At 35.4% G+C, this 18370-nt stretch overlaps 1 protein-coding gene across 1 annotated transcript; it reads left to right on the top strand.

Moving 5' to 3' along the window:
* Positions 1-1393: 1393 nt before the first annotated feature.
* Positions 1394-18247, top strand: LOC107592059 (cilia- and flagella-associated protein 44). The gene is made up of 29 exons (XM_016281417.1): positions 1394-1404; positions 2361-2475; positions 2573-2737; positions 2867-3022; positions 3127-3174; positions 3253-3352; positions 3452-3546; positions 4172-4381; positions 4465-4575; positions 4675-4827; positions 5129-5365; positions 6585-6724; positions 6866-7142; positions 7225-7280; positions 8479-8641; positions 8739-8869; positions 10253-10458; positions 10541-10703; positions 10776-10953; positions 11984-12451; positions 12538-12741; positions 12820-13015; positions 13724-13852; positions 14350-14480; positions 14722-14838; positions 14943-15144; positions 15303-15463; positions 17517-17651; positions 17897-18247. The coding sequence occupies exons 1-29, from the start codon at positions 1394-1396 to the stop codon at positions 18143-18145; spliced, it is 4707 nt and encodes a 1568-aa protein (XP_016136903.1). The 3' UTR covers positions 18146-18247.
* The last annotated feature ends 123 nt before the right edge of the window (positions 18248-18370 follow it).

The raw sequence follows: 18370 nt of genomic DNA, 5'->3' as shown, positions 1-18370 counted from the left end.
ATCTGGCTTCTGGTGTGATCCCTTCCAGCTATTTTTAGCTGTACAAAACAGCAGATTTTGCTGCTTGAAATTGCAAACTGGTGTGTCTTACCATATAATTTTAATGTATTATCTTTATTATGAACACACTGGTTTGTAGTGTAAACAGTTGTACCATTTATGGCACTTGTTATTCTTCTCGTTATTTCTCTAGCGGCTAATAAAGCGGAAGTCTCGCCCATTCACAAAAAAGGCTTACTTCTGCGTTGAAAAATACGGTGGATTGATTTATTTAAAAATGTTAACTGTGTACCATGGCTGTTGCCTACACGGTACAAAAATATAAGCAACATTTCCAATTAAATTTGTGTATTTCAGTCTGTTACTTACATAGAACCATGGTTTCAAAATATAGTGAAAAGGTTGTATAGATCACTTTTAGGATGCTATATTTGGCTTTTTTCTGTTTTTTTGTCAAATCCTGGTCACCATCAACTTTCAGTGTATGGAACAGAGCAGCATGAACATTCTTCATAACATCTCTTTTTATGTCCCACTGAACAAAAAAAGTGTTAAAAATTTGGAATGACATGAGGGTGAGCAAATTATGAGAGAATTTTCATTTTGTGTGAACAATCCCTTTAAAGTGAAACATATGTCTTTGTAGTAGAAATTATTGTACTGGTCAGTCTCCAATTTCCTCTTTTGTATATGTGTGTGTTTGCGTTCTTTCACAGATGTTTTGTTTCTTGTCTTTAGGTATCACTGTTACCCCGTGTAATAAACACACACATGCTCTCACATACAGGAAAGGGGCCCCGCCATGCGATGCTGACTTCCTGTCATTCTACTTTACAATCAATGAAAAGTATTTAAAAAAAAACCTTGTGTGTGCTTCTAAAGGCCGAGTAGTAGTGTGTGAGAGATGTGTGTGGGTGGATTGTTAATGGCTGTGAGAAATGGGGACAGTGTGTTTATGTGCGTGTGAGCAGAAGTGTGTGTTCAGGCTTGTAAGTCACTGCTGAGTGATGCACAGTTTTTGTGTGAGCAGGTGAGTTTGCTCACATTTGAAAAGAGAGCTAACATAGGCCTAGTTGCAATTTCTACAGTACCATAGAGTGGTTGGGTGTGTACTGTGTGCTTGTATGCCAGCTTTTTGACTTTCTGAGAATGACATTTCATTGTTTATCAGACATTGTTTATGATGTTTTAATCTTATGTCAAAGGACAGAATCCTTCTATTCTATCTGACTGCTGTGCTATAATGGCGTCTATTTACTGGAGCTGTACTGCCATCTAGTGGCATCTCTGCAAATTCATTTAGTCTACAATTTTAATATTATAGACTAATAATCTAATTAATAGAGTAATACTTGCTTTAAAGGCTACAAAACAATTATTGAACAGTTCCACCATGATTATAAGGTATGTGATTCATACGCTGAGGTTCACATTTTGTGAGTAGAAGTTGGCCTCGTTGCATTAAGAATAGACTACAATACCCAGTGCGCAAAGCGCGAAGTGTACGGTTGCTAAGCAACGCAGTCGCACGAACATGGACGCTTCCGAGACGCTAACAGATGAAGTTACTTTACAAGGTGAAATAACACTTTCTAAGCGTTATTTTGACTCAGAAACAAGGCGTTTGACAAATTCTTAATGTTCACGCAATTCTTGTGCAATTTTAACAAAATCTGAACGTTTTAACTCTAGGTCATCATCAGCAGTAAACAAACTTGACATCTGTTTGCCCAACAAACAATTACTGTCACGGAGATAAATATTCTAATTGTTTAGCGAATGTTGTTGATTGATTAGATTTACATTTATGCATTTAATATATATATATATATATATATATATTTAGAAATTAATACTTTTATTCAGCAAGTTGCATGAAATTAAAGAATTTTAATGTACATTAAATTAGAGACTTTTATGCTGTTTGCTAAAAATATTTATTTCAAAGAAATGTCTGTTCATCGTCATCAAAAAAAAGTGTCAGGTTTCCACAAAAATGTTAAGCAGTACAACCGTTTTCAACATTCATAATAATAGGACATGTTTCTTGAGCACTAAATTGGCATATTATTAGAATGATTTCTGAAGGATCATGTGACAGGATTAATGGCTGCTGAAAATTCAGCTTTGCCATATTCACAGGAAAAAAATGACATTTGAAAATATATTCAAGTAGAAAACAGTTATGTAATAATATAATTTGTAATAACATTTCCACAATATTACACTTTTTACTGTAGTTTTGATCAAATAAATGTATCCTTGGTAAACATAGGACACTTCTTTCAAAAGCGTTATAAGATATTACTGACTTGAATGGTAGTGTATACATGTGCTGATAAGAGTTAATCTTTTTTCAGATTCTGGAAAATGGCTAATACATTCACTGGTTTAAAGTTGCAAGGGTTGCTGGGAAGTTTTGGAAAAACAACAGTTACAGATATAGAAGGATACGTGGAGCTTCCTGATGGAAAGGTTCAGCACCTTATTATTTTGCATGTTGACACAAACAAACCTACACACTTTTTAAATGAACAAGCTCTTGAAGAAGTGAATTCTCTTTCTTTCTCAGGTTGTGTCAGGATCAGAGTGGGGGAACATGCTCCTTTGGGAGGGGGGTCTGATAAAGGTGGAATTATGCCGTAAAGGTGGACGCACATGTCACAGCGGAGCCATTTACCAATTTAACCTGGATGAGGGAGAACTTATGACCATTGGATCTGATGGAGCAGTCAGGGTAAGTGAGATCGTGCTACTTCACTGATCGTTGCTAATAAGTATAACCTTATTTGAAGCTAATTATTACATGGTGAGGATGTTTTGGTTTTTGAACGTTTTTAAAGCGATTTCTCCATCGTTTTCTCAGGGCTGGAACCTGGAGACCATAGACACCGCAGATGCAGTTGATGACAGCGGCCTGTTTGAGATTGAACCCATGAATGAGATAATAATAGGCCGTAATGTCAACTTATACTCTATGGTCAAGAGCTCCATCCCAGAAACCTCCATCTGGTTTGCTCAGGTCTTTTTCTTTTAGATATGGAACTTGCTTTTTATTTATTTCTTGACAATATTTTAAAGCAACTATAAGGCCCAGTCTGAATAGTTTTTGTTTGATTTTAACAGGACTCTAATGGCTGTATTTGGAAATTGGATCTCTCATTCTCCAACATTGTGAGTCATGTTAAACGGTTGTTTAATCTTTTTTATTTTTCCATGGTAGATCCGATAAGAATTGTTTCTGTTTTGCAGACCCAAGATCCAGAGTGTCTCTTCTCATTTCATGCTGGTGCCATTCTGGGCATGGATGTTTCTGAAAGTAGCCATCTCATGGCCACTACAGCCTTGGACTGTAAGGAAAAATGTAACCCTGATCAAACATACACCCACATACACAGACCTATGATGTGCTTTATATGAACATTGACAAATACCTTTTTATCTTACCCAGCCTCAGTCAGGGTGTTTGACTTTCTTTCAAAGAAAGAGCTCACGATATGCCGCTTTAAACAAGGAGGGACAACACTCACATGGGCTTCAGACATGGTAATGTAAATGAATATCAAATAAAATAAATAAAATGGCTGAAAATAAAATATAAATAGTCGATAAAAAACAAGGTAACCAACTAAAATAAATAGTTAAAGTACTAAAATGAATGAAACTAATACTGAAATAAAAACAAAGCGGTGTAGAAATGTTTTAAAAAAATAATAAAAATGACAAAAGCAGATAACAAAATTACCAAACTGAAAATATAAAAATTAAATCTTACTCAAAACATTAATTGAATTGAATGCTATAATAATAATAATAACATCACATATGCCGAAGTCAATTTGGGCACCACATTAGATTTGCTAAAGATTACATTTAATAGTGTTATTACATTATTTTAAATTAAATTATTTTATTTAAGTAATATTAATTTATTATAGAATTCATTATTAAATTATTATTGTTTTTCAAGATGAATTTTAAGTCAGAGTCAGATAACAGCAAAGGTAATCTAAATGTAAAAAATCCAATAAAATAAAAATAGATATAAAATCAAACAATACCAATAAGTGCAGAAATCTCTAATATCGAATGATAACCAGTATGGTACCAATTTTTTATGCATCTCTATGTGGTCATATTGTTTGTTGATGGAGTGTGTTTGTCTCTGCAGGTGAACACTGCCGGGGGTCTGCTGGTTGTGGGTTTTAATGACGGTGTTGTACGTCTCTTGGAGCTGTATAACACTCAGAGTCTGCACGTGGTTGCAGGACGCACACGCTCTGGAGATGCTGAACTCCGCCTCAGACAAGCTCTCAAGCCCCACAATGCACCTGTGACCGCCATTGCTTACGAGAGAACTAGAAAGATCATGGCTACTGGGGTACGAGTTGAGTGAGTGAGAATGATTTTTGTCCAAATATTCTGCTGTGTGAACATGATATTCTTTGCACTCTCTCTTTTTAGAGCACAGACAGCACTGTTTTCTTCTTCACGGTGGGGGAAAGATACACACCAATAGGGTTTGTTACAGTCCCAGGTCCTGTGCAAGGTCTGGAGTGGTCACCTCAGTCACATGTGAGTGATGATTGTTAGCAGTGAAGCTTGCTGAGTTTCATGTGGTGACCATATCATACATGATTTATTGACACTGAAGATTTGTGCATTTGTTTAAAGGAGAAAAACACTCTGCTGATCTTCTGTCAAAATGGTCATGTGGTGGAAGTTCAGTGTCCTGATCCTGGAGCTCAGACGGATGGAAACACCTTTCAACTCTCAGATCTTCCCACAATGCATTTCTGCTTCAGCAGCATCAAGTCCCGAATTAAGGTTATGCCCTGACTCTCTCTTTGACTTTCTCTCTCTATTTCTCCTAAAGTTTATTTTATTTTGTTGAAGTGTATTATTTCAAAATAAAACCTTTTAAAAATAAGATTTAAACTTTTATCAATTTATGTTTTTTTTAAATAATTCTATTGATTGGCTTTTTTATGAATAAAATTGATTCTTAATATCAACTGTGATGATACAAACACAATTATTAAAATCACCACAATGGTCTATAATGACTATATTGTTTAATGTTCTGCTGCTGAAATGTTGCCACACATGGATGCATGTGTGTTTGCAGAGAGATGCAGAGGTAGCACTCAGGCAGGCCAGAAAAGAGGAGAAGAAGAAAGAGAGGGAAAAACGCTTGAAGAAATTGAAGGAGCAGAAGCCAGATGCCACAGAGGAGGAACTACGGGAGGAAGAGAAAGAAGAGGATGAGAAGGAAGAGGAACTGCCTCCTCTTTACATTCCATCTCCACCCAGTCCACTACACTGCTGCTTTTACTCAACACCAGGGTCGTTCTGGCTTTCTATGGTACATACACTCACAGACATACATTATATTTCAAAATAATGGAATAAATCGGGATTAAATTACATTTTAAAATATATAAAAATTTGGGCTGTCAGTCGATTAAAAAAAATCTAATTAATTACAGGGTGCTAACTAAATTTGGCTGTGAAAATACCCCCAAAAGATGTAAAAGTAAATGATGACAGAATACATTTTTTTATTTTTGGTAAACTATCCCTTTAATGTTTTTTTATTTTATTTTTTTAAATAAATGAAATGATACTCTAAAGAAGAAACTAAAACTACCAGCAGGTGGCGGTAAATGTCTTTATGAGTCGAATCGTTTTATACGGTTGATTCATTCAGGAATTCAGTAAAGTGCTCTCTCTGTAAATGGGCTACTGAGTCATTGGTTCACACGATTCGTTCAAAAAGTGGATTCATTCAGAAACTAAACTGCTGTGTTGCTCGCAGACGCACAAGGCACAACAGTTCTGCTGTGGCTTTTTAGGTAGTATTTTTGTTGTCAAAATTGAATAAAAATATTTTTATATTCTTATTTACTGAACTGTTGTATAAAATCACATTTGCATGTGTGTTCTTTGTGACAAAAACAGCACTCGTGTGATACAGCTTATCATATGATATAAATATTAGACAAAAACTCATACAAGGGCTCCCCCCCCCTTCTTACATTTTTGGTCATAACTGCATTTATGGAGTTGTTACCCTGCATCGTATTTGTCAACTGTATTGCTGATACATGGGGCAACTTTTTGAGCAATGTTACCATCAACGGGCAACCAGGTCAGACACAGGGTCCACGACCGATCTAAATTATCCAGATAGAAATTTGTTACCTATTCTCAATGGAAGAATTGCCCAAGCAACATTGCTCAAAAAAGTTGCACTGTGTATCATCAGCCTATGAAATGGAAGATGACGCACAGTTCTGGGGGTGGGGTCAGTGTGGTAAATGTGTTAAATATTTGAATCGTATTATTTTTTCAAAACGAATTAATTAAGTTAATGCATTAAACTGACAGCCCTAATTAAAATAGAAAACAGATATTTTAAATTGTAACAATATTTCACAATACTACTGTTTTTACTGTATTTTTGATTAAATAATGTTTAAAAACGTTAAAAAATCGTAGTTATCTCAAACTTTTGAATGGTAGTGTAACTTACGGTTGTGCAGAACACGTGTCACTGAAATGCCTCCCTCTTTCTCTTTCAGGGTGGCTATGACTCAGGGTATTTGTACCACTGTAAGTTCTCTGAACAGCAGAGCGATCCATTAGAGAGGAAAGATGAGCCCTTTTCCTTCATACCTGTGCATGATGCAGACCATAACCCCATTCTCACCATCACTTTCAAGTGAGGTTCTTCTGTCTCTACACTAATAGCCTAGGACTGAGTAATCATAATTATTTTCCTGATTTGATTCTTTTTCAGTTTTGAGTCAATATTGTAGTCGATAATTACCTAATACCTACTTTCCTACTCTTCTTGTCTCAGTTCGAGCAGGCAGTTGTTGTTATGTGGCATGAAGGATGGCAGTATTCGGGTGTACCCTGTACAGGCCTCGGACCACCAGCTCAGCTCTATGCAGGTGTACTGGGCCCTCAACGTCCATGACAACCACTACGGCCATGTGCGCCACATCTGCTTCAGCTTTGATGACACATTTGTCCTGAGTGCAGGAGAGGATGGCAACATCTTCTCTTTCAGCTGTTTGCCAGAGGAGGAGCTCCAGAAAGCCATGCTCAAACATGCCAAAGTGCCCTCTCCACGGGTTAGTGCATGTGTTCATTTCCGGTGGGCAGTTGTCTACTTGTGTGTTTCAACGCTACCATTTTACTCTGTCATGAAAACAGGTTGGGCTAGAGATGGAGAAAGCAGCACAGGACATAGAGGATCCTTCTGCTTACAGGTGACAATGTGCATTTGAATAAAGCAAGTAATAAGGGTCAAGGCGAGTGCCTTTCTATCTGTGTCACGGCCCCCCAGAGGGCTACAGAGGTACTGCATAAGGGCTGTCAATTAAAAAAAAAAAAATCTTTAAAATATTCCATACAAAACATAGAACATTTTAAATATTAATATTTTGATAGACCTATTTACTTCTGATTATGCATATTAATCATTATGTTATAGATAATTATACATTATAGATAACAGTGGTAATTTCTTTTTAGTTTGATTGTGTGGGCCACAAGTTTAGCCCTAAATAGTGTCATATTTATTTAAGTTGTTTGTTTGTTTATGAAGAGTTCATTTGCAAAAACAGATAACTCAGTTTTTTAACAATTTTCAAAAATCATGTTTTTTCATTGTGCATTCCAATTAATCTCAATCAAACTGCAGTTGGGTTATTTTGATTAGGTAAAAAATAACTAAAAAATACTAGCTAACTAACACAATAAAACACAATAAAAACATGATAACATAATCAAAAACATGGTTTTTGAAAAAACAACAACAACAGAGTTATCTGTTTTTGCAAATGAACTCTTCATCTAGTAAAATAAATTGTCTTGTTATCTCATGATCACAACAATGAAACTTTCTCAAGAACATATTTATCTTAAGAAAAGAGTCCCATTTACAAGATTTTTAACATTAAATGCTTAACCAATTAAATATGGGATTAAACAAATATCACATAATATAATATTGTGAATATAGAAAAGCAGATCAAAAGAATAAATATAAATATCAGATTTCAAAAATCAAACTCTCGCTGTTCTTGATTTTAATTAAAATAAATCCAGATAAAAAGTAATGCTTCCTTGTTTTTCATTATTTATTATTAAATATTTATAGCATTATATGTATTTCGACCTATATTTAACTAATTAAGAATTTACAAATAGGAAACTATTTTCTAAATATGAATAAATTGTGATCTCAGTAAAAGTAATTTTAAGCTATGATCATGAGAAAGCAAGACAAAAACGGTATTTAATTTCAGTTAATTACAAAAACAAGAAAAGCTATATTTTTTTTATCCATCACATCATAAAGCTTCAAAAACACCAGTAATTAATGAGTACATAATAACCGAATTAGCATTTTTATTATCATGCATAGCCGGAGCTTGTTTATTTATCATAAGTGTGTGTGTGCAGCATAGAAACAGCTAAACAGAAGCTGGAGCTGGACCGCATGCATAAGGAAGCAGAACAGAGGAAACGGGAGCGGCGTAAGAGGCTGGCGGAACTACAGAGTCGATTTCAAGCTTTACTGGAGCAGAACCAGAGCCTTCCTGAACACATCCGCCTCCATCGCTCGGTGCATAGATCTCACACCTCCTCGCTCACTCACCTATTTCAGTGTAATGATTACACAGACACAATGATCTAACATAATATTTTATGGGTGCTTGTAGGAGTTTGAACTGGACCAGAACTTCCGTGTGGAGACTGAAAGACAGACAGAAGAGAGAATGATGGAGGTCAGGAAAGAACTGGCCTGGGAGGAGGAGAGATACCGCATCGGCCTTAACAAACTACAGACCATGTACTATATCTCCATCCAGAGCTACTTTTCTCTATTCTTTTTCTGTTACACATTTTTTTTTTCTCGATACCACGACTGCTTTTTGCCTTTGTGTTTCTCTTGAAATTTCATATACTACCAGTCAAAAGTTTTTGAACAGTAAGATTTTTAATGTTTTAAAAAAAATTATCTTCTGCTCACCAAGCCTGCATTTATTTGATCCAAAATACAGCAAAATAATATATTTTAAAATGTAATTTATTTCTGTTATCAAAGCTAAATTTTCAGCATCATTACTCCAGTCTCCAGTGTCACATGATCCTTCAGAAATAATGAATATGCTAACTTGCTGTTCAAGAAACATTTATTATTATTATTATCAATATTTAAAACAGTTGAGTAAATTTTTCATGATACTTTGATAAATAGAAAGATACAAAGATCAGCATTTTTCTGAAATAAAAAGCTTTTGTAGCATTAAACACTATACCATTCAAAAGCTTGGAGTCAGTATATTTTTTTTTGGGGGGGGGGGATTATAGAAATTAATACTTTTATTTAGCAAGGATGTTTTAAATTGATCAAAAGTGATGATAAAGACATTTATAATGTTACAAAGGATTTCTATTTTTAGATAAATGCTGTTCTTCTGAACTTTCTATTTATCAAAGAAACCTGAAAAAAATTCAACTGAGCTATTTTTTAACAATAATAATAATAATAATAAATATTTTTGAGCAGCAAATCAGAATATTAGAATGATTTCTGAAGGATCATGTGACTGGAGTAATGGTGCTAAAAATCACAGGAATAAATTACATTTTAAATAGTAAAAATATTTCAAAATTTTACTGTTTTTGTTATACTTTGGATCAAATAAATGCAGGCTTGGTGAGCAGAAGAGACTTCTTTAAAAACCATGAAAAATCTTACTGTTCGAAAACTTTTGAATGGTAGTGTAGATTTGTCTACATTCTGTCTTCATTTACTCGCCTTAATGTTGTACCAAACTTGTTTGATTTACTTTCTTCTGTGGAACAAAAAAGAATATATTTTTTGGAATTTTTCATCTTTTTTGTCCATATAATAAAAGTCAGTGGGGTCCAAAACAACATCGTGCTTACTTAAAGTAAAAAAAATATGAAAAAAGTCATATGGGTTTGAAATGATATGAGAATGAGTTTCTGAGTAAACTATATACAGTACTTAAAGATGTTTCTCATAAACCTTCTAAGGAAAAATAAAAGTAGATACAAATGAAGCAATTGTAATATAGGGCTATAAAAACAAATACTAATCGAAGCCTGTTTTTGTAAATTTCATTTATTGTCATTGAATTGTAGGAAGAAACAATTGAGCATCATTGCTTTTGTTTATTCTTTCATATTGCTGTTGTCTCTGTAGGTTCTGGGAGTCAGTGGTGGAGGACACGATCACGGTCCATGCGTTTAAGAGTGGACATAAGGTCTCTAACTACAGGCTGCTGGCTCTGTCTGCCATACAAATGCACCTGCACCAGCATGGCACAGCGGCATCTCAGAGCGGACTCATGGAACAGGATCACTGGCAGAGCAAAGCACAGCTTGGCAAAGAAGCCAGCAACATTTCACGTGAGACAGGATTAGTGTGTTAAATTAACATTTAGACTTGTGTGTGTGTGCAGTAGCCATCGTTCTCCTTCTCTCTAAGCAGTGCAGGATGAGCTGGTAACAGATCCGGTGATGCAATCGGGAAGCATGCAGTCAGGGTCTCGTAAACTGGCCAGCAGAGAGGCGGAGAAACTCCGTAAAGCTGCCGAGAAGGCAGAGAAAGCCCGAGCCATGATAGAGAAGAGGAAAAAAGAGTGGGCAGAACTGTAAGTACCAGTGTGTGTGTATCTTTCTGTCTGTTTATGAGTGTGTGTGTAACATTGTTAATGCTTCCTCAGCTATGCCTCTAAGCCTAGTGAGGACTATGAGGACCCTAAGGATGTGGAAGCGATTCGATTGGCTAAGGAGAAAATGGGCGACTTTAAGCTGAAGTCAGCGAAAGACTTTACTGTTCCTGAACACCTGCGGATGAACGTGGAGAAGAAGAGAGTGCAGTTAGTGGAACTGGAAAAAAAGGTGAATGATACAAATGTATCACCGAAAACGAAACTTTCTTGAACTGAAACATAAGCTTTCCACAACATAGAAGTAATATTGTAAATGCAGTGAACAATATTACAATATGACATTGCCATGTGTGTTGATAAACTTTGATAATTTTGACATTTTTAATATTTATTTTAATAAATCTTTATACATTTTTCAAAATAAAAGTTTGAGCTGGTCTACACTACCATTCAACAGTTTAGAAGTCGGTAAGATTTGTATAGTTTTTGAAAGATTTATTTAAATAAAAATATAGGTAAAACAGTAATATTGTGAAATATTATTACAATTTACAATCAACAGTTTCTATTTTAATATATGAATGTAATTTATTCCTGTGATGGCAAAGCTGAATTTTCAGCAGCCATTACTGTGGTCTTCAGTGTCACATGATCCTTCAGAAATCATTCTAAATATACTGATTTGCTACTCAAGAAACATTTATTATAAAAGTTTATTACTAACCTTATTATTAAAGTTGAAAACAGCTGTGCTGCTTAATATTTTTGTGGAAACCATGACACATTTTTTAGGATATTTTGATAAATAAAAAATTCAAATGAAAAGCATTAATTGTGAAAAATAAATATTTTGTATGATTGCAAATTTAATGCATCCTTGTTGAATACAAAGTATCAATTTCTTTAAAAAAAAAATCTTACTACATTTACACTCTTGAATGGTAGAGGACATTTTCTCCTTTTTTTGCATACTTTTGTCAACAAAATTGTTTTCATCAGCAAAACATATTTTTGTGTGGGAGTCAAATTTTTAAAAAATTATCAAAATGAAAAAGAAACATCATTCTGATTTGTTTTTCGACAAAAAAAGAAAAAAAGTTGATCTCATAACAATAATTGTCCATTGTTATGGACAACCTCTTTATACCTCTTTTTGTGGCTTTTTAACTAAAATAAGCCAAGCTCTTATGATCTACTAAATTATTTGTTTTCACAGATGTTTGCATGTGGTGGTCTATGTACTTTTCTATATGTTACAGATCTTTGAGAAGAAGTCTGAGATGAACTCCCATGTGATGGCTCTTCGGGACAGTAAGGTGGAGATTGTGTCTCAGCTCCAAGCCCAGGTGGAGCAGTTACAGGAGATCCAGCAGCACCTGCCACCTGAGAAGCGTCGTCCACAGCCGGCTGTACCTGTCTTAATGCCAGAAGAGATGCCAGAGAGGAAACACAGATACACCCGGGCCACCTTGGAGCGTTACGCCACTCTTAGGGACAAGATGGCTTCCACTAGCCTGGAAGAACAACAGGATGAGCAGAACATCCTGGAGCTGCTTGAACAAGAGGCGCAAGGCACACACACTGAGGCTGAGGACACACACATAGAGAATGATGGTGAGGAAACACTCTCTCATAAGCAGGAAGAGGAGCTCACAGAACTAGAAAAAGAGATGAGAGCTATTGAGGAGATCAGAAACCTGTGCCAGCAAGACCAACTTCTTAAACAGGTGAGTTTGGTGTGTTAGGAATATCAAGGGGGATTATATTTATCACAATCCTAATCCTTTTCATCCTTCTTTCAATCTTTCTGCAGATGGAGGAGGCAGTGTGGCGTTTTGACGCTGAGTTGTGTGTGTTGCGTCACGACAAGCAGGAGTTGGATGTGTACATGAAACTGGCTGATCTGAGACATGTGACGCTTTTTGAGGAGCTGCTGCTTCTGAAGGAGTTTGAGAAGAGGGAGGACATACTACAGGAGCGACTGACCACCTATATACAGGAAGAGGAAGAAATCAGGGTGGGAGTGTTTTCATTTGCACGTGTATTTAGTGTGTCCAGTACAGAATAGTTTCATATTCAGCATTTTGTTTGTCAGGCCAAGATGCACGAAAATAAGAAGCAGATGGAGCTGAAGAAGAGAGACATCCTGAGACTTCAAGGAAAGGAGAAAACAATCGCTGCCACTTTTCAGGCCTCACTGGGGGAGAACAACAAGTTTGAGGAATTCCTCACCAGAGTGTTTAAGAAAAAGATCAAGCGTACAAAGAAGAAAGAAACACAGGGGCGTGACGGTGAGCTGCAAGTGTTCTGTGTATTTCACTGGGTGAATCTCACAAAACCTGTCTAAAAGTCACATTTCACCCCAAAACTAATACAAAGAAGTCATATTTTGCATAAAGGAAATGTGTTAGGACTCTTGGATTTTTAATTAATTATTTTTTTTCATTAATTAATCATTTTTCATTATTTTCAATATAATTAAGCAATTTACATTACTGTCTGATATTTGTCTTCTTATTATTTTAAATGTTTGCCGTTATTAATAAACAAAAAAAAAAAAGAATTAATTTTGAATAAATTAAAGACAGTTTAATAAATGTAACATCATTGTAATGGCAGCAACAGGTAGGATACACATAAAATTAGACTCATCAATGTTTTTTTAGTATTATTTACATGCTAGTATAGTTTTTATTATTTTGAATTAGCTTTTATTTTAGATTTGTAGTTTTTGCTTTAATTTGAAGTTATTTTATGTGCTTTTGTGCTTTTTCTTTTTTTAATATCTAAGCTTATTTTGTTTATTTCAGTTTTAGTTTTAATTTATTTTCAGTTAGCAAATTTAGTGCTTCTTAATTGTAACTAATTAAGTTTTTCATCTAATATGTATGCTTTAATTCAGCTTTATTTCAGTTAACAAAATGTTTGTAATAGTTTTAGTTTTAGTCAAGTTTTTGTTAATTCAAATGTAATATTGGTTTTGTTCCTCCTTCCATCAGGCGGTGATGTGACAGAGGAGGAAGATGACAGCGATGAAGACTCTGATGAAGAATCAGACGGGGATAATGATGAGGATTATGATGACCCTGAGACTGGAGTTCCCCTGGATGACAGTGTGTGTCCACCAAGTAAGATCAACAACCAGCTCCTCAGAGAGCTAGTGTCTTGTTTGCACCCTGTTGTTCACCTGTGCATTGTATGTAATATATAACATACATTACGTTAATGCACACTACCATAAAAAAAAAAGTTTTGTGGTCAGTAAAATTGGCATCAGATTTTTCTTTAAATTAAAACTTTTAAGCAGGGACACATTAAACCATTCAAAAGTGATAGTAAAAACATTTACAATGTAAAAAAATTCTTCAGAGAATCCTGAAAAAAGTATCACCATTATAAAAAAAATATTAAGCAGCACAACTGTTTTAAACATTGATAATAATAAGAATTGTTTCTTGAGCACCAGCATACAAGAATGATTTTTAAATTGTAATATTATTTAAATTACGATATGATTTTTACTGTATTTTTAAACAAATAAATTCAGACTTTCAAAGACATTAAAAAAATACATGTATATAAATCATGAAATATATAATATATGTCCTGTGTGTGTGTGTTTCAGACTGTGATCCCGAGCTTTTTGAGAACACACTGAGGTTGCGAGAACATCGTCTGGATGTGGAGGAGCAGCTGCAAGAGGAGATAAAAATTGTTGACGGTTTAAAGAAGGAGTATGACACACTGACCAAGAAAGTGAGAGAAATAGTTCTTTCCACTCTTCTCTCCTTTCTTTCTATTTTGGCATGACATTTCAAAATGTCTCACTTTCATTTGATATGTTATCTATATTCTATTGTGAATAAAATATAAGTTTATGAGATTTGTAAATTATTCCATTCCTTTTTTACTCACAATTTGTACAGTGCCCCAAATTTTTTGGAATCGGGTTTGTACAACAGAACAGCCTAAAGAGACAGTACATTTGTTTTTGTAGGAGAAGATTGTGCAGACCAATCGTAAAGCAGCAGAGGGTGATCTGGAGCTCATTAACCGAGAAAAGCAGCAGAAGCTGAATGAAGTGGATGTGGTGGTGCCACTCAGACTGCATCAGGTGTGATCATAATTACGTGCTGATTATCTTTTGTGTTATATCGTTCATTGTGTAATTTACATCCTGTATCAAGTCTCTCTGTCTCTTTCTCTCTGTCTGAGCAGATTGAATATGTGAATAGTGGTCTATTACCGGGTAAGCTTGACTCAGCATTGGTCCTGAACACAGCTGATCTACAACATCTGGAGAAGCGCATTAAAGAGCTGCAGCAGGAGAAGATTGAACAGCGAGAGCTCTATAAACACGCCAAGCAACAACACGTACAGCTCAGACATGACCTTAAAGACATGGAGGCCAAAATAAAGGGTCAGAGGCTATTTCAAATCAATTACTAGTTGTAAAATGCAGCTGTAAAAACATACTATAAACGCTTACTTACAAACTGAGGGATGAGACAAATATATTTCCTTAAACTTGAGTTTCAGTGAATAAAGTGTTACATTATTAAATATATTTCTTTGCAGGGTCGGAAGTACGTTGCGAGCAGCTGATGCTCAAGAAGTTCGGACAGCTGGTTGACCTTGAGGTTCTGCAGACTCTGTCAGGCAACAGGAAAGTAGAGGAGATGAGACAGGAGATCAGAGAGCAAGACGCCAAATACACAAAGGAGCTCAAACACTGGGAGGTACAATGACACTTACCCTACCTTTGCCTTACACTACCATCTAAACACACACAAATAATCTGGGCTTGATTTGGTTGTTCTAAAGGTGTTTAAAAAAATGTGAAGAATGACCCCACATTGAAAATAAGTGGGATAATTATTATTTTTTTATTTAATTTGTCAAAAAAATAAAAAAAATTAAATTAAATTAATCCAGTTTAAATCTGAAAATTTCTACATTTAAATAAAGGCCTGGTTCTAGAGCACAAATGCAAAGTGGAACGAACATTCTCTCATACACGCGCACACACACACACACACACACACACACACACACACACACACACATAAGTGTGACTGGAACAGAGAGAATTATTGGCATATAAAATCAAGAAATCTGGCATAAATCTGAAAATTTCCACACATAAATGAAGGACTGGTACTAGAGCACAAATGCAACATGGAACAAGCATGTTCACTCACTCACACACACACACACACACACACACACACACACACACACATGGGGTGTGCCTCACATGTCCTGAAAAGCGAAGCTGCGGGCTCTTTGATCGCCCCCTGGTGGCTGGCTGCAGTACAGGTCATAAACCCCGCCCTCTCCATGTAAACGAATGGGACTTGAGTCAAAATAAAAAAATAAATTACACTTCAAATAAAATTTTTCCGAAGGATGGTTTTGGTCATTTAAGGTAGTTGTAATCACGCTGATATATGTTTAATTGTTCGTTTTTGTGATAAGTTTGATTTTAGCTAGTAATTTGATGCTATAAAAAACTCCCCGTGTCATTATGGTTGATTGGGTCTGGGGGAGTTTGGGCGGGAGTTTTTATACCGCGGCTCCAACTCACGACACTGCGCAGACTCTGACTCCAAACGAATCTCTACTGCGCAGACTCTGGCTCCAAATGGCGTAATTTACTCAAGATGGCAGTGGCATTACTCAGATGCTTTGGCTTCACTTTTCTGTAGTGGAAGGAAGTGGAGACGCCTCGTCCATCTTTTTCTACAATCTATGACACACACACACACACACACACACACACAGGTGTCTGGGGCATTATTTAGATTACCTTTGACAAAATACAGATTTTTGTTGTTGTATTTTTTATGTATTTTAGAATATTTAAATATATATTCACAAAATTGATATCATAAAGTTGTGAGGAGAAATTGACACATCAAAAAAAATGAACTGAAAATGAAATGAGTCCCTAAGGGCCTCTGCTGGATATATGTGGTCATTGCACTTTTTTCTTTTAACTATAATTCCTAAAGTTTTTCCTCTAACCTGCAGATGGCAGTATTCTATTCCTAACACATAGACCAATGTGCAGAAACGATTCATATTTAATTTAGGTCATCATTAAATAGATTTTTCATAAAAAAATGATTTTTCATAAGCCAACTAATGGTGTAAAGTAATTTTACAGTAAATAGGTAAAAAAAGTACCAAATATCCATGAAAACACAGCATACATTTATAGTTGAGAAGTAAATAAAAAAAAGATATATCATTTATAATATATATATTTTTTTTTTATACAATCGCTCTGTAAAAGTTTGGGGTCTATCTGACCCCAAGGATGAAAATCATAAACCCTATTAAAGGCGAGCTTAAGGGTTAAAATATATTAAAATGCAATGTATTTCTGTAATGGCAAACTGAATTTTCAGCAGTCATTACTCCAGTCTTCAGTGTCATATGAAATCATTCTGATATGCTCATTTGATGCTCAAGAAACATTTATCACTGTTGATTTTTTTCTTCTTCAGTTTTTCAGGATTCAGTGAATTTAAAGTTCAAAAGAACAGCATTTATTTTAAATAGAAATCTTGTATAATATTATAAATATCTTTACTGTCACTTTTGATCATTTTAATACTTGCTGAATAAAAGTATTACATTCTTAGCAGACTTAATATGTGAATAATAGTCTATTGTCAGGTGAACTTTGTAGTGTGAACTTTTAAACAGTAGTATATGTAATGAACCAATTATTATGTTAAATTTGCCAATCTAGAGGAATTTTTCATGATTATGTGTGTTTACCAGGCAAAAGTTATAGAAGCAAGACAGGCCCTGACAGAAATCACGAAACAAAACACAGAGAGACTATGTAAAATGAACAGCCTGCTCAGCCAGAAAAAAGCATTGGATGAACAACTCAATGCCAGACAGCGGAAGACGGTATTTTCATTCATTATTCACATTTGATCACTTTCTTTATTGAATTCTTCACATATTTGTTGTTAAGAAAGTCAAACTTCTGACATGATTTAGTTTACTCAATTCCAGTTTAAAACCATCTTGAACTGCTGCAATATTTACTGCAGTTCATTCACAAATGAAGCAGTAGCAGCACCTGCAGCTGTGAATGTACAGTATATGCAGGACACTCCGCAGACATTCATACCTGTGTGTGTTTGTTTAAGGTGGGTCAGTTCCGAGGCCGTCTGGTTGAGAAACAGGAACTGCAGAGGCTGCAGCAGCTGGTAGCGGCTCAAGCACAGGACATCGAGGCTCTCAATGATGAGATCCGTGCTCTTTCACGCAAAGACGGCCATGTTCTCCCTCCGCTCGAAACTGTCCTGCCTCCCATTCCCACCCTGCCACACAAACACACAACAAGCAATTCTGGTGTGCACAGGAAACTCAACCTCAGCAACAAAGCTGTGAAATAGATCCACACACACTTTTCCCTTAAGACCTCAAGCTATCAATCTGTTCCTGTAGACATGATAAATATGCAATTGTCTGATTGTAATAAATTCTTTCCTTGGTGATTTTAATGTGTGATGTGTCTCCTTCCGTCTGGGTTTTTCTATTCAGAAAATGCTCTGTAACCTTGGAGATTTTTTCCCATTGATTTATCTTAATCAGGCAAGTTTCAAATCTAGAAAGACTGC

The sequence above is a fragment of the Sinocyclocheilus grahami genome, unplaced genomic scaffold (genome assembly GCF_001515645.1).
Source record: "Sinocyclocheilus grahami isolate Dianchi unplaced genomic scaffold, SAMN03320097.WGS_v1.1 scaffold149.1, whole genome shotgun sequence".
NCBI lineage: Eukaryota > Metazoa > Chordata > Actinopteri > Cypriniformes > Cyprinidae > Sinocyclocheilus > Sinocyclocheilus grahami.
This window is presented reverse-complemented; position numbering and strand designations above follow the sequence as displayed.

What these genes read in the sequence shown, in the direction of transcription:
- LOC107592059 (XM_016281417.1), top strand. An exon ending in TGGAGCTTCCTGATGGAAAG is followed by an intron (nt 2,476 to 2,572) that starts GTTCAGCACCTT and finishes TTTCTTTCTCAG; the next exon opens with GTTGTGTCAGGATCAGAGTG. An exon ending in AGTGGTCACCTCAGTCACAT is followed by an intron (nt 4,576 to 4,674) that starts GTGAGTGATGAT and finishes ATTTGTTTAAAG; the next exon opens with GAGAAAAACACTCTGCTGAT.